The 25,530-nt window shown below is 41.5% G+C and overlaps 1 protein-coding gene across 1 annotated transcript in view; it reads left to right on the forward strand.

The window, feature by feature from the left end:
• Positions 1-25,530, forward strand: part of LRPAP1 (LDL receptor related protein associated protein 1) — a 112,970-nt gene that overhangs the window by 31,450 nt on the left and 55,990 nt on the right. The window contains exon 3 of the mRNA XM_053704181.1: positions 8,391-8,515. Within this exon, the coding sequence (XP_053560156.1) occupies positions 8,391-8,515 (125 nt within the window). The remainder of the gene's footprint in view (positions 1-8,390; positions 8,516-25,530) is intronic.

A 25,530-nucleotide genomic window follows, 5' to 3' on the forward strand; every position in this document is an offset into this window, starting at 1 on the left:
TGGCCTGTGTCAGCATCGCCCATTAGAATCAGATCTAGATATGGAACTTGTGATTGGTCGGATTGGGAGGTAAACTGTAAGTTCACATTGTTTTGATTTATAAGTGAAACAAAATCTAGTCTCTTTCTCTTTCTCTCTCTTTTTCTCTCTTTCTCTTTCTCTTTCTCTCTCTCTCTCTCTCTCTCTCTCTCTCTCTCTCTCTTTTTTTCTCTTTTTCTCTTCTTTCTCTCTTTTTCTCTTCTCTTTCTCTCTTTTTCTCTTCTCTTTCTCTCTTTTTCTCTTCTCTTTCTCTCTTTTTCTCTTCTCTTTCTCTCTTTTTCTCTTCTCTTTCTCTCTCTCTCTCTCTCTCTCTCTCTCTCTCTCTCTCTCTCTCTCTCTCTCTCTCTCTCTCTCTCTCTCTCTCTCTCTCTCTCTCTCTCTCTCTCTCTCTCTCTCTCTCTCTCTCTCTCTCTCTCTCTCTCTCTCTCTCTCTCTCTCTCTCTCTCTCTCTCTCTCTCTCTCTCTCTCTCTCTCTCTCTCTCTCTTTCTCTCTCTCTCTTTCTCTCTCTCTCTTTCTCTCTCTCTTTTTCTCTCTCTCTTTTTCTCTCTCTCTCTCTCTCTCTCTCTCTCTCTCTCTCTCTCTCTCTCTCTCTCTCCTTTTTATAGGCTTTGATGCACTGTCTATATGGGTTGCGTTCTCCATAAACGTGGGACCATTCCCACCAGGCCATAAAGATATTCGCATATGAGGGGGCAAATTTTGCACCCATTACGGTCCCATGTTTTTGGAGAAAGTATTCACCCTCAAATCTAAAATAATTGTGATTCAAAAGGAAGTCAAGCACCCTCACCACAAAATCTTTTAAGGGTTCATCATAGTTACTTTGTTGATCTAGAAGACATTTCACTGCTTCAAGTCCCAAATTGTGTGGTATCGCAGAATAGAGACCTACCACATCGATTGTTAGCCAGGAGCAATCACTGTTCCATTCAACCTGAGTGTGTCAGGAATATACTCTATTCCTCCCACCTATGACATCAGCCTCACTCTGAATCTATAAATCCTAACAACACCCTGTTCCTAGTGCTTAGTAATTTAGACTCCATGTTCACAGTAGTCTCTTGAACCTGAGCTCTCTACAGCAATAACTTTTGATTCCTGATCATTGCTAAATTTCTGGATAAGCACCTGCAAATCTCTTAAGAATCCTGAGTCTCACATATCAAAATCCAAGTGTATCCGTTTTCCACAGGACTCCTTCATTACAATTTCACCTACCTCTGATCATCTGGGAATATTACATTTGTCATTTGATTTGTGCACTCAGCAACTGCCTTACAAATAAACCGGACAATAGACTTTTTCGGATTACAAACAAACTCATATGATTTCTCAAATCGCTACATTAACTTACTGTTTGTAGCGAGGATCGGCGTGTGACGTCACCTGTCACTCTAGCCGCACTCTCTCGGCTCACGCCCACAAGTCTCCGTGTTAGCAAGGAACTGCAGGAGCAGTTCTCATGAACAACAGCGTTCCGGCTCGCTAACCTGACAACATTCTCTGAATTCTTCCTGTACTTAAGTATTGAACAGACGCACAGTTCCTTTACCGCTGTACTTTCTCACAATGGAACTTTATTTCTCGCTGAGCTAATAGAGAGATCTGATAAGTAAATCATCCTGCCTGTTCTGTTGTATTTCATGAAGTATAGCTTGTCACTCAGTCTCTCAGTGTGAGATTCCTTTGCTCCGATACAACACCGCATTATTGAAGTATATGAGGGTTAAATATCTATAATATTTTATTCCCTCTTACTCCTGAATAAATCCACTTAAAGAAACAGCTATTATTAATCAATATAATAGATCATTCTTAAAGTGGTACAAACTTAATTAAATCTACATTTGTGTTCTGTATAAAACGTTATAGGAAATAACATCCCTGGTCAGGGATAAAATTTAATCCTGACATATTACTAAGCCAAGATGACTACAGAACCAGTAGATTTACCCCAGTTTGTTTACTCCCTCTCTCAGAGAGTTGATCAAATGGGAACAGCATTAAGGGAATTAGAGTTGGAGAATCAATCCCTAAGGAGATTCATACATGAGTCCATTGCTCCAAAACCGGATCCAATCCCTGAACCAACAGTCTCTCTACCAGAACCCTTTGCAGGCAATAGGAAATTATATCGACAGTTTAAGACTGCATGTCATTTATTATTTGGGTTGAAACCTAAGACTTATTGCACTGAAAGGGTTAAAGTCTTAACAGTGATCTCTTTCCTTCGGGGAGAACCCCGTGTGTGGGCAGATGCGTCTTTTGAGACTAATCAACCCATTCTGGCATCTTTGGATGATTTCTTTTCTCAGATGGATGAGTTGTACATGGACTCTGATGCTCAGCTTTCAGCAGAGACCTCAATGAGAAACTTGAGACAAGGCAAACGTCTCGTTGAGGATTACATAACTGAGTTCAAGCAGTATGCCAGGGATTCTCAATGGAACCCTATAGCTCTCCGTAATCAGTTTCGTCTCGGCTTAGCAGAAAACATCAAAGATGAGTTGGCAAGAACCGAATTACCAAAAACATTGGAAGCACTCATGACTCTCGTAATCCAAATAGACAGACGTCTAAGAGAGAGGAAGTCAGAGAGGGGTCATACAGACCTGGTACCAAAACCAACACAATCTTCATATCCATCTTTTCAATCCAGACCAGCACCTGAACCTATGGAAGTAGGCATAGCAAGAGCTCCACTGACATTGCTGGAAAGAACCAGGAGGAGATTAAACTCACTCTGCATGTACTGTGCCAATTCCACCCATGCTGTTGATCAGTGTCCCTTACTTTCAAAGGCAAAGAAAAGTAAGTGTATTTCTTTATCAGCCACACAGACTCCTACCATGACACACTCTTACTGCAAACTCTCTATTTTTTTACAGTGGGGTCAGCGAAGCCTTCAGACTGAAGCAATCATTGACACAGGCGCATATGGGAATTTCCTCAATGTAGCTATTGTAAAAAGTAATAAAATTCCATGTGTGATTAAGCATTTACCTGTTGCTGTGCGTGTTATTGATGGCTCTTCTATTGCAAGTGGTCCTATTACACATCAAACCATTCCTCTCTCAGTTACTACTTCAACCGGACATACTGAATTAATAGAATTTGATGTTATACCATCTCCACTTTTCCCTATTGTTTTAGGTTTAGCTTGGTGCATGAAACATCAACCTTCTATAGAATGGAGTACATTGAAGGTTGATTTGAACTCAACTTATTGCCAACAACATTGTGTTCCGAAAACCACTCTTTTGTCGGTCACACCAGATGTACCCCATTTGCCAGAGGTGTACGCCGACTATAAAGACGTGTTTAGTAAAGTAGAGGCAGAATCACTTCCTCCCCATCGGATATACGATTGTCCAATAGACATAAAACCCGGTTCTTCCATTCCTTATGGACGTCTGTATCCATTATCCTCTCCAGAACTGGAACATCTCAAGCAGTACCTAGATGAGAATCTCCGAAAAGGCTTCATTCGACCATCAACTTCCTCTGCTGGCGCTGGGATGTTCTTTGTGAAGAACAAAGACGGTTCACTGCGACCCATCATAGATTACAGGGACTTAAACCAACGCACTATAAAGAACAGATACCCCCTTCCATTGATCCCTGAATTGATTGAACGACTCCAACATGCCACCATCTATACCAAGCTTGACTTGAGAGGAGCATACAATCTTGTTAGAATCCGTGAAGGAGATGAATGGTTAACCGCCTTCAGAACAAGGTATGGTCTCTTCGAGTATCTGGTTATGCCTTTTGGTCTCTGCAATGCCCCAGGAACATTCCAGCATTTCATCAATGATGTATTCAGAGACCTACTTGATGTTTGCCTGGTCATATACCTTGACGACATTCTCATCTATTCAAGTTCTCTTGACAATCACATAAAAGATGTTCGTCGAGTTCTTTCACGACTCCGTACCCATAGATTGTATGCAAAACTTGAAAAATGCCAGTTTCACACTGATACCATCTCATTTCTTGGATACAACATATCACCAAATGGGATCAGTATGCAGGAAGACAAAGTTGAGGCCATAAGAAATTGGGTTACCCCCAAAAACAGAAAACAGCTTCAACGTTTTTTAGGTTTCGCTAATTATTATCGAAAGTTTGTTAGAAACTTTTCATCTATTGCCAAACCTCTAACCCAGCTTACAAGTACCCTCACCAGATTTCATTGGTCTAAGGAAGCCTCCACAGCATTTGAACAACTCAAACAAAAAGTCACTTCAGCACCGATCCTCCATTTCCCCAATGCTGACTATCAATACATTCTTGAAGTTGATGCGTCTGACTTTGCCGTAGGAGCAATACTGTCACAGAAGTCCTCACCCACTGAACCAATGTATCCAGTTGCTTTCTACTCAAAAGTCATGACTTCCCCTGAAAGAAACTATCCTATTGGGGAAAAGGAACTGTTGGCGATTAAAAAGGCATTGGAAAACTGGAGACATCTACTTGAGGGTACCAAATTGCCCATCATCATCTTTACAGATCATAAAAATCTCGCTTATCTACAAACCAATAAAACACTTTCTGCTAGACAAATGCGATGGAATCTCTTCTTCACTAGATTTAATTTCCACATCGTATACAGGCCGGCTTCCAAAAATGGTAAGGCGGATGCTTTGTCAAGAAAAGACGACCCTCCAGACTACATTCCTGAATGCACATCTATAATTCCCACTCAAAATTTTATTGGATTAACTCCTTATCTATTTAAGGCTTTCAAGGACTCCTATACCTCCGATGAGAATATTCATTATCACAACCTTAAGTCCGGTTCTAATGGCTTGTTTTACTATAACGAGAAACTGTATGTACCACCAAGTGTAAGACCACTTCTCTTACAATTACATCATGAGACCCCCCTTGCTGGACATCCAGGTGAAAGAAGAACTAAGGAGAATATCAGTAGAAGGTATTGGTGGCCGTCAATGTCGAAATCCATAAAGGAATACGTTAAGACTTGCACTATTTGTGCCACTTCCAAGGCAAGCAAAACAGCACCTTATGGCACTCTCATGTCTCTACCTGTCCCTTTCCTTCCATGGCAACATATTTCTCTCGACTTTATAGTTGAGCTTCCACTCTCTTCCGGAATGAATACCATTATGGTAGTAATCGATCTCTTCACTAAAATGGCCCATTTCGTGGCTTTCCATAAGTTACCAACTGCCTCAGAAACAGCTACGTTATTTCTCATGAATGTTGTTCGCCTCCATGGTCTACCCAAGGTTATGACTTCTGATCGAGGAACTCAATTCACCTCTCGTTTCTGGAGATCCCTTACTACACTTTTGCAGATAGACCACCGATTCACAACAGCATTCCATCCGCAAACAAATGGACAGGTAGAGAGGGTGAACCAATGGCTTGAACAATACATTCGATGTTATTGTTCTTATCAGCAAGAAGATTGGTTTACCTATCTATCCACGGCAGAATTTGCCTTTAACAATTCGGAAAATTCTACAACCAAAATGTCACCATTCTTTGCCACGTATGGATTCCATCCGAATTCTTACCCTACCTCGGACCTCTCTGATATAAACTCATCATGTGGTCCGAGTGCTATAGACTACACAGCCAACCATCGTAATATCTTCAATACATTGAAGGAGAACATCTCTAAGTCCCAAGAAAAGCACCAACACTATTATAACTTACGCAGAAGACCTTCTCCCACTTATTCGACAGGAGACCTAGTTTGGTTATCAACAAAAAACCTAAAATTAAGCATACCCAGCAAAAAGCTGGGTGGGTTGTTTGTTGGTCCATTCCCAATCATTAAAATTGTTAATCCTAATGCTGTTACCCTTCGTCTCCCGGATACTATGAAGGTCCACCCGACTTTTCATGTATCTCTACTCAAACCTCACATACCTATGAGGAATCAGGACATCGTACTTCCCCCACCATCGACAACTCAATCTTCCGAAGAATTTGATGTCGCTTCAATTCTGGATTCTAGGTTCCACAAAGGGAAGTTGCAATATCTCGTCAGATGGCTTGGATATTCCTCTGACGAGGACTCTTGGGAACCCTCTGATCAAGTGCATGCGCCTAGGAAGGTCTCTCTGTTCCATAGGCGCAATCCGGATCGTCCTGGTCCTTGACGTTTATTGCCTTCCCTGGGGGGGGGATATGTCAGGAATATACTCTATTCCTCCCACCTATGACATCAGCCTCACTCTGAATCTATAAATCCTAACAACACCCTGTTCCTAGTGCTTAGTAATTTAGACTCCATGTTCACAGTAGTCTCTTGAACCTGAGCTCTCTACAGCAATAACTTTTGATTCCTGATCATTGCTAAATTTCTGGATAAGCACCTGCAAATCTCTTAAGAATCCTGAGTCTCACATATCAAAATCCAAGTGTATCCGTTTTCCACAGGACTCCTTCATTACAATTTCACCTACCTCTGATCATCTGGGAATATTACATTTGTCATTTGATTTGTGCACTCAGCAACTGCCTTACAAATAAACCGGACAATAGACTTTTTCGGATTACAAACAAACTCATATGATTTCTCAAATCGCTACATTAACTTACTGTTTGTAGCGAGGATCGGCGTGTGACGTCACCTGTCACTCTAGCCGCACTCTCTCGGCTCACGCCCACAAGTCTCCGTGTTAGCAAGGAACTGCAGGAGCAGTTCTCATGAACAACAGCGTTCCGGCTCGCTAACCTGACAACATTCTCTGAATTCTTCCTGTACTTAAGTATTGAACAGACGCACAGTTCCTTTACCGCTGTACTTTCTCAGAATGGAACTTTATTTCTCGCTGAGCTAATAGAGAGATCTGATAAGTAAATCATCCTGCCTGTTCTGTTGTATTTCATGAAGTATAGCTTGTCACTCAGTCTCTCAGTGTGAGATTCCTTTGCTCCGATACAACACCGCATTATTGAAGTATATGAGGGTTAAATATCTATAATATTTTATTCCCTCTTACTCCTGAATAAATCCACTTAAAGAAACAGCTATTATTAATCAATATAATAGATCATTCTTAAAGTGGTACAAACTTAATTAAATCTACATTTGTGTTCTGTATAAAACGTTATAGGAAATAACATCCCTGGTCAGGGATAAAATTTAATCCTGACAGAGTGAGACCGTTTAGGAGGTGCTTAGTGTCTCTCAAGTAGGATGGGATCTGGAGGACGAGTGGCTGGAGGAGTGACTCTACCCAACTTGAGAGATGCTCAAAGAGTGAGCCAATCCCTGAAACAATGGGTCTCCCCTTCACCACCTCCAAAGATGTATGTACCTTTGGGAGGTGGGGAAAAATGGGCACTACTGGTCTGGAAACAAACAGGAATTCAATAGTGTCCTTATCCAGAATACCTTCCTCCAACCCGTCAGTAAAATTAGCCTGGTGGTGTGCCCGTTAAATAGGGCCTAGGGACACAGTCAGTGAGCCAATAGGCAAATAGATTTTATAAGCATATCATTGAGGTTATTCCCCACCTCCCTTTTAATCATAGGTGCCTCCATGTTGACATCTCTCATTCACTACATTTCAGTGCTAACCTGTTTGCACATGTGCTGCAACTCTCCTTAAGATACCTGCAGTGTAACCTAGGTTCCAAAATGTCAGTGCCCATAATTAGAGGGAGGTGCATGTAATGTGTTTTTAGTGTCCCTTTAAGAGTTTGAGCATCAATAGTTAAAAACAATTACATGCGCTAATTAGAACATTCTATTATTGCACTAGAATGTCCCCTGAAACGTAGCTTTGGTGTGAGTGATACAGTACTACATTGGAACTACACATCTCTTTAGTAAAAAAATTTTGTGACCTATTAAATGCCTCATTTGCTGGTTACTTGCTCTAAGCATCTAATTAGCAGAAAAGGAGTCAAATGCTGTATTAATTATGATTGTGATTTATTTTTATTGTGATTATACATCGGTTTTGCTACATTTTGTATTCAGTACAAACCAGAGAATTCTGTTATGGTCTGTGAGTTTTTAATAGATTGGAAAAAAAATTAAGGCAGACTGTATATGTATATTTATAATTGGCTATAAGAGCATGACTGGGAAATGCAGAGGGAAAGTTTCTTGGTTTAGTTTTACTCTTGCATAAATTACTCTGTTTATAGATCACCTGCAATAAATAATCTTCTGTGGTTTGCTGGTTGATACACAAAGCATGTAAACACTCCATCTACAAGGTTCCAGATATAGTTTCTTGTTCTCTTTTAGAATCGTTATACTGTCATTGTGTTAACAAGCTCATAGCTTTCATAGCTATTGTTATAAAGCTGTTTAATGATATCCTTTTTTTTTTTTTTTTTTTTTTTTTTTTAATAGTAATAATGGCTACATATGGTCTGGATGGCAAAAAGAAATCTGAACCGGAGGAAAGCAATTACATTAAGGAAGGCACAGAGAACGATGTTCTGAATGATCCACGGCTGGAGAAATTATGGAATAAGGTGAGATAATTCAGGAATTCTATCAACATATTTTTTTTTTGTATTAAATGCAGACAAGGTAGCATGCACACTTGTAGCAAACAAAAATTCTACTAACAATATATAATATCACAGTATAAATGTGTTAAAGGGACAGTCTACAATAGAATTTCCATCGTAATGGGAGAAGAGTCCACGGCTTCATTCATTACTTGTGGGAATTAAGAACCTTGCCACCAGGAGGAGACAAAGACACCCCAGCCAAAGGCTTAAATACCTCTCATCCCCCAATCATTCTTTACCTTTCGTCACAGGAGGTTGGCAGAGAAGTGTCGGAAGATTCGGAGTAGTCTCTTATGGTGGGTAGTACTCTTCGGAGTGGGACTGAAGTTATAAGTAGTTCTGTCAGCCTCTCAGGGAGAGCATTGGTGAAAGTTTGAGTCCGGGGATGCAGGGAGAGTCTTTCTGCGAAACCATCCCGACTCAGATTAACAGCTCCTTAAGCAATCAGCGTTGAGGAGTTTTGCTGCCTGCTTTCTGAACTCAAGTTCATGTCAGGAGCGATGCTACTACCCTGTCACACTTGAAAAGCTGTGTTCCTGTTCCACTGCAATAAATTCTGGTAAGATCGTTTCATTTATACACATATGAAAACGCAAGAAGACAGGGTCACAGTGTGTCTCCTTTTATCTGCATAGAATTAAGGGTTAATATCCCTGGAAAGGAGGTTATATGAACAGGGGGGGGATTTATGCATAATATTCTTTATTGTGTTTGATGCTACGACGTGTGTTAGATGAGACTCTACTCTAGTTTTCTTGAGAGATATTGGTGCGGACTCTTTTTGGCACGTTTTTTTTTATATATAGTGCAGGGGCGGTCCTTCATGGCCTTCCATGTGACCGGCTGTGGCCTTTTTAACTTCCTCTTTCTTGATCGGCGGTTGCAGGAGACAAAACTGTTTCTCTGTGGTCCGGGTCATAGGAGGTGGTGAAAGCCCGGGCCACTGGGATATAAAGGTGCCATTTAATTCTATTTAGTCCGTAATAAAGGCGCAAGCTATGGAGGACTCTGATATGTTAGAGGGTACTCCCTCTTTAACCAAATCTAATACCTGTGTTTATTGTGAGGAGGTTCCGGTAGATCCGCCTGCGTAACTATGTTCCACATGCTTTGATAAAATTGCAATATCTAAAAAGAATAAGATATTTAGTACAACTGAGCCGTCCCCCAAGGGCACTACTAATCCTCCCGCGGGAGGGGCCCTTTGGCCACCAGATTTCGCTGATCAATTGCAAACGGCGGTCTCTGCGGCCTTCAATGCCTTACCACGCCCTGCTAAGCGAAAGGTGAAACATAGCTATCTGTCCCAGGGGTCATCTACTCCGTTGGATGTCTCTGACAGATTATCTGCTGATGATCGAGGTGGAGACTCCCCTCAAGGAGATACAGGAAAGAATTAAGGCCTTAAGGGTGGCTAATTCGTTTATCTGTGATGCAAATATGCAGATTATTTGCCTGAATACCAAGACATCAGGGTTCTCTGTTCTAGCCTGTAGGGCTTTGTGGTTAAAGTCGTGGTCTGCTGACATGACTTCCAAGTCTAGATTACTATCCCTCCCATTTCAGGGGAAAGTAATTTTTTTGTCCAGACCTGGACTCTATTATATCCACGGTCACGGGAGGCAAGGGTGCTTTCCTACCGCAGGATAAGAAGAATAAGCCTAAGGTGTCTACTTTTCGACCCTTTCGTTTGGACAAGTCCCAACACCAGCAACCTGCTGCGAAATCCGAACAGTCCAAGGGATCTCTGAAACCTGCTCAATCTTGGATCAAAGTCAAGCAGAGCAAGAAGCCCACCGAGACAAAATCGGCATAAAGGGGCAGCCCCCGATCTGTCTCTGGATCGCGTAGGGGGCAGACTATCGCTTTTCGCTGAGCCTTGGATGAGAGACGTTCAGGATCCTTGGGTTCTGGAGGTCATCACCCAGGGATACAGGATAGGGTTCAAGACTCATCTGCCCAGGGGCAGATTCCTTCTGTCAAACCTATCTTCAAGTCCAGAGAAGAGAGACACCTTTCTAGAGTGCGTGAGGGATCTCTCCTCTCTTGGAGTAATCGTACCAGTACCTCTAGCGGAAAGAGGTCTTGGGGTATTATTCAAACCTTTTCGTGGTCCCAAAGGAGGGCACATTTCGCCCGATTTTAAACCTAAAGTGCCTAAACAAATTTCTGTCGGTCCCATCGTTCAAGATGGAGACCATCAGGTCCATTCTGCCCCTAGTTCAAGAGGGACAGTTCATGACTACAATAGATTTAAAGGATGCTTACCATCCACAAGGATCACTTCAGATTCCTAAGATTAGCGTTACTAGACCAACCGTTTGGTCTGGAGATTGCCCCAAGAGTCTTTACAAAGGTTCTGGGAGCGCTGCTCGCGGTAGCGAGAGCCAGAGGTATTGCAGTGGCACCTTATCTGGACGACATTCTGGTCCAGGCTTCATCATGCAGTCTAGCAGAGGACCATTTGAGGACTCTTTTTTTTTTTTTTTTTTCTCTCCTTTTTCGATCCCATGGATAGAAGATAAACGAGGGAAAGAGTTCCCTGGTTCCCAGCAACAAAGTGGAATTTCTGGGCACGATCATAGATTCCATATCCATGAAGCTATTCCTTACAGGTCAGAGACATTGCAAGATTGCGTCCAGCTGTCTTGCCCTTCAGACCTCCTTAAGGCCATCTGTGGCCCGGTGTATGGAGGTGATTGGGCTCATGGTATCCAGCATAGATGTCATTCCATTTGCCAGGTTCCATCTCAGACCTCTTCAGTTGTGCATGTTGAGACAATGGAATGGACAACCGAACGAGTGAATCCCTCTCTTGGTAGATCTGCCCGGGCCAACTGTCCCAGGGGACATCCTTTTTGAGACCATCCTAGGAGATTGTGATCATGGACGCAAGGCTGTTAGGATGGGGAGCTGTTTGGAGTGCTAGGAAGGCACAGGGCAGGTGGACTCAAGAGGAGTCGCTTCTCCCGATCAATATTCTGGAACTTCGATCGATCTTCAACTTGGCCCCTCCTGGGGTCGTCCCGATTCATCAGATACCAATCGGACAACATTACCTCGGTGGCTTACATCAACCATCAGGGGGGAACGAGAAGCTCCCTAGCCATGAGGGAAGTTTCTCAGATTCTGGAATGGGCGGAGACCCACTACTGTTTGCTATCAGCGATCCACATTCCGGGTGTGGACAACTGGGAAGTGGATTTTCTCAGCAGACAATAGTTTAATCCGGGGGAATGGTCTCTCCATCCCGAGGTGTTTGCGGAGATTTGCAACAGATGGGGGAAACCGGAGATTGATCTCATGGCATCCAGTCTCAACTTCAAGCTACCCAGATACGGGTCGCGGTCCAGGGATCCCCTGGCAGAGCTGATAGATGCCTAAGCGGTGCCTTGGGAGTTCAATCTGGTCTACCTATTTCCACTGTTGCCACTTCTACCTCGAGTAGTGGCCCGCATCAAGAAGGAGCAAGCTTTGGCTATTCTGATTGCTCCATCGTGGCCACGGAGGATGTGGTTTACGGATCTGGTGGGGATGTCATCGTCTCCTCCATGGAGGTTATCTTGTCACAGAGATCTGCTGGTTCAGGGTTCCTATCTACATCAAAATCTCAATTCTCTGAGGCTGACTGCGTGGAGATTGAATGCTTAGTCCTAGCCAAGAGAGGATTTTCTGAGAGAGTGATTGATACTCTCATTCAAGCCAGGAAGCCGGTCAGTTGTCACATCTGTCATAAGGTGTGGAGGACCTACTTGTCCTGGTGTGAGGAACGTGGATATCCCTGGCATAAGGTTAGGTTATCTAGGATCCTGTCCTTCCTCCAGGATGGGTTGGAGAAGGGACTTGCCGCCAGTTCCTTAAAAGGACAGATTTTGAGCTTCTTGCGCGGAAGCTTAATGCTAGGACTGCTCATTCCAGGATTCAGGCCAAAGATGTCAATGGATCCAAAATCTTAGCACCTGAAGCGATAGGTGATGCCTTCGCCGATTACTATTATAAGCTATATAATATAGAGGAGGTAGAAAATTTAGCTACACCCCCTACGAATAGGATTCAGGGGTTTCTGGATACCCTTGATCTCCCTGAACGTTCGGAGGATGCAAGAAGAGCACTTCTGCTTCCATTCACCAGCAAAGAAATATATAAGGTCATCTCCCAGCTCAAGCCAAACAAGTCTCCTGGACCAGATGGCTTTACCGGCTCCTTCTATAAGGAATTCAGACAACACTTGGCTCCCATTTTATGTTCCTTATTTACTGAAGTGGCCAATTCGGGTAGTTTCTCTAAAGAGTTCCTGGAAGCATCTATTATTGCAATCCCTAAACCTGGGAAAGACCCCTTGTACTGTACCAGTTACAGACCTATCTCGCTCCATAAATTTAGATGTCAAGCTTTACTCTAAACTATTGGCTAATAGGATTGTCCATATGCTGCCCAATATAATCCAGATAGACCAAGTTGGCTTCATCTTTGGTAGGCAAGGGCCTGACAATACCCGTAAATTGCTACAGGTCTTTTCGGAATCAGCTAAACTGGGAATTTCCGTTGTGGCCCTGTCACTGGACGCTGAAAAAGCGTTCGACAGGGTCCGATGGGAGTACATTTGGCAGGTTTAGAGGACATTTGGCTTTCCCCCACCATTCATTAAAATGGTTCAAGCACTGTTATCTGCGCCTTTTGCAACTATTAGAGGAGTAGGCTTTAGATCTAAACCTTTTCCCATAGTGAATGGCACCTGCCAAGGTTGCCCTCTTTCACCCTTGATTTTTGCGATAGCCATGGAACCTCTAGCTCAAGAAATTAGACGCTCCCAAAGAATTGAAGGAGTAATGATAGTTGAGAGGCTTGAGAAGATTGCTCTCTTCGCAGATGATCTAACGGTCTGGTTAACTAACCCAAGCTCTTCAATACCAGAAGTCTTTAAGACTCTAGAATTTTTTGGGATTCTAAGTCTCTATAAAGTAAATGTACTCAAGACTGAAGCCTTGGCTATCAATGTAGACCCCGTGACCCTGACAAACCTCAAAACCCGATTCTCTTTCACCTGGCATACGGAACTTATAAAACATCTAGGGATACTGCTTGGCCCTGATATCAATAAGGTCATTAAGCACAACTTTGAGCCACTGATCGCTGAAATCAAGAAACTCCTACAGAAGTGGGATTTCAGGGAAATCTCATGGATGGGACGAATCTCTACCTTGAAAATCTTGCCCAAAATCCTCTACCTCTTTCGGTGCATACCTTTCACTATCCCGAAAGTCTACCTCTCTCAGTTCCACTCCTTGTTCATTAACTATGTGTGGAAAGGCAACAACCGAGAGTGGCGTATCATATTCTCCAACGGCCTACATGCAGAGGCGGCATTGCTTTTCCCAATATATACTTATATCATGACTCAACTAGATTGACCCATATCGCTGGCTGGAGCAATGAAGAAGAGAAACCTGCGTGGTTTCTGATTGAAGCTGCGGTCATTCCTAAGTATCTTCACCTAAAAGACCTAATTTGGGTTCCCAAACATAGGCTCCCTGATCTGTTAATCACAAATAGCATAATCCTTGACAATTGCCAGACCTGGCATAGACTTAGACACTATAAGGGAATAGCTCCACACCCCTCACCTATCCACAGTCTTCAGGGTCTTTTGAATATTCATGTACTGGACTGGTCCTCATGGAACATTACTTGTACAGGAGACCTCTATCACCAAAGGAGGATGCTGACATCTAGGCAAATAGTGGACCAAGTGGATGAGGCTCCCAGGTGGCTTATGTTTGAAAGCCACAGAATATTGGGATATTGCCAGGCTTGGGGATTCCCCAAGACAAATCTTAGGGAAAACACTAACTGGGAAAAAAGATGGACACAAGGGACTAAGCTTATAAGACCTCTTACGAATCACCACATAATCCTTCTAAATGATTTTAGTGAGACAATACCAAGGCAGATAAAGGCCTGGGGTTGTGAGATGAATGTCCAGATTACCCTTGAAAACGTAGACCATGCGACAACAATTACTAAATCGGCCATACATTGTGTATCACACTTAGAGACCTACTTTAAAGTCCTCCTAAAATGGTATCTAACTCCCCTTAAACTATCTAAGATCTATCCCTCTGCTTCTCAGCAGTGCTGTATGGAATGCGGTCAACAGGGCTCTGATATTCATATATGGTGGTCCTGTGAAAAAATTGCCCCTCTGTGGAGCGAGAAATTTTCCTTACTCACAGACCTAGGTTTTTCATTTCCCAGGTCTCCTGCTCTGGCTCTTCTACATATAGGTCTACAAGATTTGCCAAACTCTCAACAAAAGTTAATAGCTGTAATTCTGATTGCTGCAAAAGTCTGTATTGCTAAGGCATGGAAAAAGACGGAGGCTCCTACTTTGGCTCAGTTAACACAGTTTATAGACTACTTAGCTTCTATGGAGCGGGGCTACTATAATGCGACTGAGCGTATGAACAAATACTGGATGATCTGGAGCATGTGGCTCCTTAAACCTCCTTAGGTACCTGCAGGTACTTAATAACCACTAAGGTCTATGGACTGGTTCCTTCCCCTTCCCCCTTGGATGTACCCATACCCCTTACCCTATTTCCCCTCCCTCCCCCCCCCCTTTTTTTTCCCTCCCTTTCTTCTTTCTCTCTTTTCCTGCCTTCTGTTCTTTCACTTCTGTACTGTACTCATGTGATGTGCAGGCTACACAGATTCTTCTGGGAGTAATGTATCATTACCATACATCACACATCTAAACTGCAACATAGGGAATACACATCCTTGCAATACTCAGCTACGGTATTGATTTATATTGCTCTAAGGATCTTTGCATATGAGATGAAAATGCCTCCTATGAGATCTTTTACCCTAAGTACAAAAGAAAGTAAGATGTTTCATTTTATACAATTGACTCTTATGTGAAAAGAAAAATAATTCATATGTTGGATATGTACAAAACTTGATTCTACCCTGTACACTTTAGTGAATTGATTTGCGTTATGTCATGTTTCTATTGTGTACTTTAAGCTATTCAATAAAGCTTTTTGAAAATTAAAAAAAAAAAAGGACAGATTTCGGCTTTATCTGTACTGTTACACAAGAAGCTTATGGAGCTTCCTGATATTCAGTCCTTCGTTCAGGCTCTGTCTAGGATCAGTCCTGTCTCTAGAAATTCTGCTCCCCCTTGGAGCTTAAACTTGGTACTTAAGATTTTGCAGAAGGCTCCGTTGGAGCCTATGCATTCGCTTGACATTAAATCTCTTTCTTGGAAGGTTCTAATCCTACTGGCTATTGCAACTGCACGCAGAGTCTCTGAGTTGGCGGCCTTGCAATGTAAGCCTTCTTATCTGTTTTTTTACACTGATCTTCGCACTGGGTTTGGATTTCTTCCCAAGGTTGTGTCGAATCGTAACATCAATCAGGAGATAGTGGTTCCTTCCTTGTGTCCTAACCCTTCTTCAAAGGAAAGGTTGCTTCATAATTTGGATGTGGTGCGAGCCTTGAAGTTCTATCTTCAGGCCACGAAAGAATTCAGACAGACTTCATCTTTATTTGTTGTGTATTCGGGGAAGCACAGGGGGCAGAAGACGTCTTCCACTTCCCTATCCTTTTGGTTGAGGAGCTTGATTCTCTTGGCCTTTGAGACAGCGGTACATAAGCCTCCTCAGAGGATTATGGCTCACTCAACTAGGGCTATGGCCTCTTCATGGACCTTTAAGAATGAGGCCTCTATGGAGCAGATTTGTAAGGCGGCTACTTGGTCCTCCTTACATACTTTTACAAAGTTTTACAAATTTTATGTTTTTGCTTCGGCGGAAGCAGCTTTTGGGAGAAAGGTTTTGCAGGCTGTGTTGCCCTCCCATTTTTTTTTTATTCAGTGTCCTCTAGAGCTTAGGTATTTGTTTCCCACGAGTAATTAACAGGGATAGGCACAGACAAAGGCTTTGACGGACACCAAGGTACATTTGAAATTAAAAACATCATTTTATGGGGGCGGAGCCGGCAGCTGAAGGAGCAGGATGTGTTCATCTTGAGCTCCCAAAAACGTAATCAAATTAGCCAAGAATATGTACAGCGTACACAGATTCTGTTTGTTCCTGCTAGTCTGATCCCTAAGCAGAGGGGTGAGAGTTTTGGGGACGAAAAATAGAAGAAATAGTTGACTATTATGCAGATGACTGGTGTGTTTGCTCGATAGTGGAATTGTGCGATCCGCCATTTTGGCATGTGAATACATACCACGACTACTATAAGTGAAAGATAATATACATGTTCAGCTGATGTTCACTGAGAGCATTATGGCGTCTATATTTATCTATCATAACACCCTGGTTTGCTGAAGCTAAATGCTTGAAATTGGTATTTCTCACTCTCTCAGCTGGCAGAAAAATACAGCTTCGGACTGCTGTCGTTTACTTCATATGCTTGACACACTACAATGTAGTCTCATTGGGGAGCTGAAAGAGGCTTTTACTCTGCCCCAAAGTAAGCTAGAGGAGCATGGGACTATGGATGATAACAACCACAGTTCAGCAGACAGTGTTAACGAGGTGTTGCATGGGTCGAGAGCTGACAGGTCGGCTGGGCTGTTACCCCTGTGGGGGGACTCTACTTTCGTGACAAAGGGTAGTTTGTGACAAAGGGTAGTTTCATGACAAAGGGTAGTCCAATCAGCCAATAGGATTGAGCTCGCATTCTATTGGCTGTTCCAATCAGCCAGTAGAATGCAAGCTCAATCCTATTGGCTGATTGCATCAGCCAATAGGATTTTTTCTACCTTAATTCCGATTGGCTGATAGATTCTGATTGGCTGATAGAATTCTAAGGGACGCCATCTTGGATGACGTCACTTAAAGGAACCGTCGTTCGTCCGTCGGATGAAGAGGATGCTCCGCGTCGGATGTCTTGAAGATGGAGCCGCTCCACATCGGATGGATGAAGATAGAAGATACCGTCTGGATGAAGACTTCTGCCCGTCTGGAGGACCACTTCGCCCGGCTTGGATGAAGACTTCTCCTGGCTTCGTTGAGGACTTCGGCCCGGTTGGATGAAGACTTCTGCCGCTTCCTTGAGGATGGATGTCGGATCTTCAGAACAGTAAGTCAATCTTCAGGGGGTTAGTGTTAGGTTTTTTTGAAGGGTGTATTGGGTGGGTTTTATTTTTTAGATTAGGGTTTGGGCCGCAAAAGAGCTAACTGCCCTTTTTTATTTGGGGGGGTTGGTTGTGTGGGTGGTGGGTTTTACTGTTGGGGGGTTTGTTTGTATTTTTTGGGGGGGCAATGCCCCGCAAAAGGCCCTTTTAAGGGCTATTGATAGTTTAGTTTAGGCGAGGGGCTTTTTTTTATTTTGATAGGGCTATTAGATTAGGTGTAATTAGTTTAAATAGCTTGTAATTTGTTTATTATTTTCTGTAATTTAGTGTTTTTCTTTTGTTGTACTTTAGCTAATTTAATTTGTTTAATTGTATTTAATTTAGTTAATTTATTTAATTATAGTGTAGTGTTATTGTAACTTAGGTTAGGTTTTATTTTACAGATACTTTTGTATTTATTTTAGCTAGGTAGTTATTAAATAGTTAATAACTATTTAAGAACTATTCTACCTAGTTAAAATAAATAAAAACTTGCCTGTAAAATAATATAAACCCTAAGCTAGATACAATGTAACTATTAGTTATATTGTAGCTAGCTTAGGGTTTATTTTACAGGTAAGTATTTAGTTTTAAATAGGAATTATTTAGGTAATGATAGAAATTTTATTTAGATTTATTTTAATTATATTTAAGTTAGGGGGTGTTAGGGTTAGACTTAGATTTAGGGGTTAATACATTTAGTATAGTGGCAGCGACGTTGGGGGTGGCAGAATAGGGGTTAATAATAAACTAGTGTTTGCGATGCGGGACGGCGGCGGTTTAGGGGTTAATATGTTTATTATAGGGGCGGCAACGTTGGGGGCGACAGATTAGGGGTTAATAAGTGTAGGTTGCGGCGACATTGGGGCGGCAGATTAGGGGTTAATAAGTGTAGGTAGGTTGCGGCGACATTGGGGGCGGCATATTAGGGGGTAATAAATATAATGTAGGTTGCGGCGATGTCCGGAGCGGAAGATTAGGGGTTAATAAGTATAATGTAGGTGGCAGCGATGTTAGGGGCAGCAGATTAGGGGTTAATAATATTTTAACTAGTGTTTGCAAGGTGGGAGTGCGGCGGTTTAGGGGTTAATATGTTTATTATAGTGGCGGCGATGTCCGGAGCGGCAGATTAGTGGTTAAAATTTTTATTATAGTGTTTGCAATGCGGGAGGGCCTCGGTTTAGGGGTCAATAGATAGTTTATGGGTGTTAGTGTACTTTTTAGCACTTTAGTTATGAGTTTTATGCTACCACGTTGTACCATAAAACCCATAACTACTGATTTTCAAATGCTTTAGAAATCTTGACAGGTTAGGGTGTACCGCTCACTTTTTGGCCTCCCAGGACAGACTCGTAATACCAGCGCTATGGAAGTCCCATAGAAAAAAGACTTTACAAAGTTTATGTAAGTCGTTTTGCTGTAAGGCCAAAAAAGTGTGCGGTGCTCCTAAACCTGCAAGACTCGTAATACCAGCGGTAGTGAAAAAGCAGCGTTAGGATCTGTTAACGCTGCTTTTTCACCTAACGCAAAACTCGTAATCTAGCCGTATATGTGTTGTTTATCATTATCCGGACACAATTTGTTCATACTTTTATAGCTAAGGATCTACTTAATTCTGTGTACCTATTGCAGCAGCCTCACATTACAGATATGCTCCAGGATATTTTGCTTTGATTTTAAATGCCATATATCCTCTTACTCCCTACTAGTACCAACAATACATATGTTATTTTCCACTGAGCAAACAACCCTTGACTAAAGATAATTGTCTGATAGTCAATGTTCCAATATTAGTCCCTATCCATTTCCGCATAAGAGTCCTAACCTCTAAATACTAGCTCCACCCTCCCCCCTTAAATGGCTTACTCTGTAGACATGATAGGGTGCATTTTTTGGCCAATTTCTCCCCCCCCCCATAACCCAATCCTGTAAACTTCTGCCGGTTCTATTCTCCCACTCCCTCCCTTCCTCTACCCTTTTCCATCTCTCTTCTCCCCCCCCCCCCCCCGAAATCTGAGGGACCAATCAGGGATTACCTGTAAGTTCATATATATCGCCAGACTTTACCCTCATCCCCTCCCTTCCCCTTTTTCGTTTTCTCTACACCAGTGAGCTTACCACGTAAGTAATGGAAAATAAATTCTATAGAATCCTTACTTTTGTTTCCATGTATGTCTATAATTCTCAATGCCCATTATAACCCTGTATTAATGGTGATGCGGTAGATCTCCATGTACAAAAAAGCAGCGGAGACACTCTTAATGACTAAATTATTTTATATAACAATAATACACTTCAGTGTTTAACAAGTCTTGATTGGTTGGGCCACGACTAACCACACCATTATTCACAATACAAATAGTTACTCATGATCTATCTTGAGAGTATGATGGTAATGTGACATACTATATATCTATTTCAAAATTCCCTCATTATCTTCTCAATTTTGATACTAATATCCCCAACTACTTGCACTGTCGTTATTTATGGCTCAAGAGTGGCAGTTGATTAAAACGGGGAATAGCCAAATATATAGAAATAAAATGAAAGAGGTTACAAATTAAATGTATAAGTTAATACTTTACATATACTGTAGCTGTTCTTATATATCAGAATCATACTTTATTTCTATGCTATAAAGTACTAATTGTATATTGCAGATCTGTTTTCATTGTATTGTCTAAGTTCAAAATACTGAGTTATGACTATACTGTAAAATTGTTTGTGCTGATATTTTATATAACCTCAATAAAAAAAATATTAAAAACCAAACAAAAAACAAACAAACATAATTTTATAGTGCTGGGTGTTATTATACTGATGCAGATACCACTGATCCTATAACCAGCCCTCCTCTGGCTATACCCATGAGCCAGTATCACTACTGTGTCTTTGTATAGTGCTTGGTGTTATTATACTGATGCAGATACCACTGATCCTATAACCAGCCCTTGTCTGGCTATACGCATGTGCCAGTGTCACTACTGTGTCATTATATAGTGCTGGGTGTTATTATACTGATGCAGATACCACTGATCCTATAACCAGCCCTCCTCTGGCTATACCCATGAGCCAGTATCACTACTGTGTCTTTGTATAGTGCTTGGTGTTATTATACTGATGCAGATACCACTGATCCTATAACCAGCCCTTGTCTGGCTATACGCATGTGCCAGTGTCACTACTGTGTCATTATATAGTGCTGGGTGTTATTATACTGATGCAGATACCACTGATCCTATAACCAGCCCTTGTCTGGCTATACGCATGTGCCAGTGTCACTACTGTGTCATTATATAGTGCTGGGTGTTATTATACTGATGCAGATACCACTGATCCTATAACCAGCCCTCCTCTGGCTATACCCATGAGCCAGTATTACTACTGTGTCTTTGTATAGTGCTTGTTGTTATTATACTGATGCAGATACCACTGATCCTATAACCAGCCCTTGTCTGGCTATACGCATGTGCCAGTGTCACTACTAGCAGTCTCTTGACAGGCCACTAACTTTATTCACGCTACATTTTTTTTTTATTCCTATTATTTAATCAGAAAGAAAAGATATACTAAGGTTGTGGCGGACACTGCAAGGGCTAGACACGGACACCAGTGTCCATGTACGGACACCTTGCCTATCCCTGGTAATTAATGAAGCCGTGGACTCTCCTCCCATTAAGATGGAAAACATAAATGTATGCTTAACTGATAATTTCATTTCCATCTGTGGGAGGAGAGTCCACAGCTCTCGCCCCTTTCTCCGGTGGGCGGACCTAAATTTATTTTTGTTCTTCTGGCACCATTTATACCCTGATATTTCTCCTACTGTTCCTTGTTCCCTCGGCAGAATGACTGGGGGATGAGGGGAGTGGGGGAGGTATTTAAGCCTTTGGCTGGGGTGTCTTTGCCTCCTCCTGGTGGCCAGGTTCTTAATTCCCACAAGTAATGAATGAAGTCGTGGACTCTCCTCGTACAGATGGAAATGAAATTATCAGGTAAGCATAATTTGTTTTTTATTGGTTTAAAAGATAGATAATCCCTTTATTACCCATTCTCCAGTTTTGCACAACCAACTCAGTTATATTAATATACTTTTTACCTCTGATTACCTTGTATCTAAGCATCTTCTTTCAGCTCCCTGATCACATGACTGTAACTATTTATTGTCTATTGACTTGCATTTAGTACTGTGTTGTGCTTAATCTTAAATAACTCTCCGGGCGTGGACACAGTGTTATCTATATGGCCCACATGAACTATCAGTCTCTTGTGAAAAGCAATTCTAAAAGCATGTGATAAGAGGCGGCCTTCAAGGGCTTAGAAATTAGCATTTGAGTCTACCTAGGTTTAGTTTCAACTAAGAATACCAAGAGAACAAAGCAAATTTGATGATAAATGTAAATTGGAACGTTGATTAAAATTACAAGTCCTATCTGAATCATGAGTTCAATTTTGACTAGACTGTCCCTTTTAAATTTGATTATTGCTAAAAGTATACCCTTGGAAAATGGCATTTTAGTGAATCATGCCAATATTTTTAGTTTGTTGGTATAAGTGTTAGATTTAAAAGGATGATGAGTTGTTATGAAACGGAACAAGTCTTAAAGGAATATGAAACCCACATTTTTGCTTTCATGACTCTTCGTTCTCTTGGTATCTTTATTTGAAAAGCAGGAATGTAAGCTAAGCAGCTGGCCCATTTTTGGTTCAGACCTGGGCAGCACTTACTGATTGGTAGCTAAATGTAGCCACAAAACTAGGGAATAAAGGATTTAATCTACGAAGAGAAGGTAGCTAAATTGAGTCTGTTTACACTAGAAACAAGAGGTGCTTTGGAGGTAATATGATACTTTTATATAAATATATTCAAGGCCCATATGCAGAGTTGGTACAAGTGCTGTTTAGTCCAAACCAGTGGTTTGTGACAAGAGGTCACAATTTAAAGGGACATGAAACCCAAAAATTTTCTTTCATGGTTCAGATAGAGAATACAATTTTAAACAACTGTCCAATTTACTTCTATTATTTAATTTACTTCCTTCTTTTGCTATCCTTCGCTGAAAGGTTTATCTAAGCAAGCTTGGGGCAGCAGAGAACCTAGGATCTAGCTGTTGATTGGTGGCTGCATAAATATATTGATTGTGATTGGCTCACCTATGTGTACAGTTAGAAACCAGTAGTGCATTGCTGCTCCTTCAACACATGATACAAAGAGAATGAAACAGATTAGATAAAGTTATAAAGTAAATTATAAAGTTGTTTAAAATTGTATTCTCTATCTGAATCATGAAAGAAAAGTTTTGGGTTTCATGTCCCTTTTAAGGCTCTAGGAAAGGAGATTTAATCGATAGCTAAGTAAACATTTTTTCACTTTAAGAGCAATCAAATTGTGGAACATCTTGCCTAAGGAGGTAGTGACTGATAATACCTTAGATACATTTAAAAATAGCTTAGATACATTTCTAGCTAAAAACAGAATTCAGGAATATGATTGATTTGTGTTTTAATGGATAGGATTTATAATTGTTTAATGTAAGTTGAATTGGTAGATTTCTTTTTCAAGATACGATCAGAAAAACCTTGCTGAGATAAAGTCAAGCGGTCATACTCCAAGCTTTAGTCAGCCGCAGAGATACTAGAGACAGATGATGAAAGGAACCCTGATGAGAAGGTCTCTCCTCAATGGGAGCTTCCACTGTGGCTGAGACGACATACCCGCCAGAACGGTATACCAAATCCTGCGAGGTCACGCAGGGGCGATGAGGAACACTGATGCCCTCTCCTGTTTGAACCGAGCAATCACCCGGGGAGGAGAGTAAACAGAGGGAATACAAAAGATGGGCTGAAAGACCAAGACACTGTCAAGGCCTCTCTATCAGCTCGGTCTGGGGATCTCAGAACCTGGACACGGATCTCGAAAGCTTGGTAATCTGACAAGAAACCCTGAGATCCAACTCCGGGCTGCCTCCATCTGACAATCAGGATGGAAAATACCTCCGTATGGAGTTCCCTTTTTCCTGGAAGAAACATCTGACTGCTCAGAAAGTTCGCCTCCCAGTTTCCTATCTTACTAACACAGGCAAAGAGAATGACTGGGTTGGGAGGGAAGGGAGGAGCTATTTATACAGCTCTGCTGTGGTGCTCTTTGCCGCCTCCTGCTGACCAGGAGGCGATATCCCACAAGTAAGGATGAAATCCGTGGACTCATCGTATCGAAAAAGAAATACATTTATCAGGTAAGCATAAATATCCTTTCTTTATTGTAAATAGGGTAGGATCCATATAGGATGAAATTCAGTCTTTTTTTCAACCTCATCTACTATGTTACTATATATGTATATCACATTAGTGAGTTGAAGAGTACAAATATATTTTTATGGTACAGTATACGCATACCCTATTATTCCTAGTACGCTTTAGAGTAGGAAAAATAACAGTTTAATCTGTCATTTCTTTCATCAGATTGTGAGAGTCCACCAGTTATCACGTGTGGGAATTCCCCACCTGACCACTAGGGAGAGGCAACAGACACCCCAACATACCAAGCTTTACATCCCTCCCATTTTCCATGATACTCTGTCATTTTCTTTTGTCTCCTTGATGAGGAGTAAAGGGCAGATATACTCTTCATTAAGTGGCCCAGTTTGCAGTAACATGTCATTCAGAGGGGTAGACAAGGAGTTTTTTTTATCAGCCAGGCAGTGAATGGTATTTTCTCAGTGAGACATGTCACAGGCCTCCCAGGTGAAATATGGACTTGTCCACCAATCCCCTGGTCTACATTGAGCTGCTCCTTGTTAATCCACAGCCCTCCCTAGGTGAAATGTATGCTTGTCCACCAATCCCCTGGGTTGTAGATGATGTTGCTGATTTAGATCCTTGACTATGTACACATGATTCACATTGTCTAAGACATATATTTGTACAACCTACAACTTATATTAGCAATTTATAACACTTTTGGACACTTACATTTTTTTTTAAGGTTACTATTGCTTTAAATTTAGCAGTGAGATTATCACACTCAGAAGTTACTTCTGAGCTGTGCACAGAGTATTCTGCTTTGCCTGCGCTAAATTTCTTCTTCCTTTTAAATTGTTAGCTTTAGCGCTCACCAGTAGCGCAGGTGAGCTAAGGGTTAACAATTTTAGCTTGCTTTTTTAGCGAGCATTTTATGAGATATAATCCTTTCCTGTCCCTGTGTTGCTGTAACCTATTCAGCTCTTAAGGAAAACTCTCAGGACCGTTGGAGGCAGTAAAACACTCTGATCAGCAGAGCTTGGTTTCAAACTCTTCCTCGTGGTTTAGACCTTCAGCTTTTTATTGGAAGGTTCCATTTCTTCTTCCTGTTTCTTTGGCTAGAATGGTTTCTGAGCTTTCAGCTTTGTCATGCATTATATTTCCTCCTTATATGTATATCTGAGGATCAAGGGAAGTGGGAAGGATTTAAAGCTCTGGTGTGTTGTCTTTTGCCTTCTCCTAGTGGTCACTTAACATAAATAAATATATATTTATACACATACAGTACTGTGCAAAAGTTGTAGGCAGGTGTGAATAAATGCTGTATTGCTTTAAAAATATAAATGTTGTTAGTTTATTTAATCAGCTAACAAAATGCAAGGTGAGTGAACAGAAACAAAATCTAAATCAAATCAATATTTGGTTTTACCACCCTTTGCCTTCAAAACATCAACTTTTTTAGGTGCACTTGCACAAAAGAAGGGGTTTTGTAGGCATAAAGTCATGTGAATGATTAAACAATTGTACCAAACAAGTGCTAATGATCATCAATTTAATATGTAGGTAGAAACATAATTATTAACCAAAACAGAAATGGCTGCTT

This window comes from Bombina bombina, chromosome 2 (genome assembly GCF_027579735.1).
Source record: "Bombina bombina isolate aBomBom1 chromosome 2, aBomBom1.pri, whole genome shotgun sequence".
In the NCBI taxonomy this organism is placed as follows: Eukaryota; Metazoa; Chordata; class Amphibia; order Anura; family Bombinatoridae; genus Bombina; species Bombina bombina.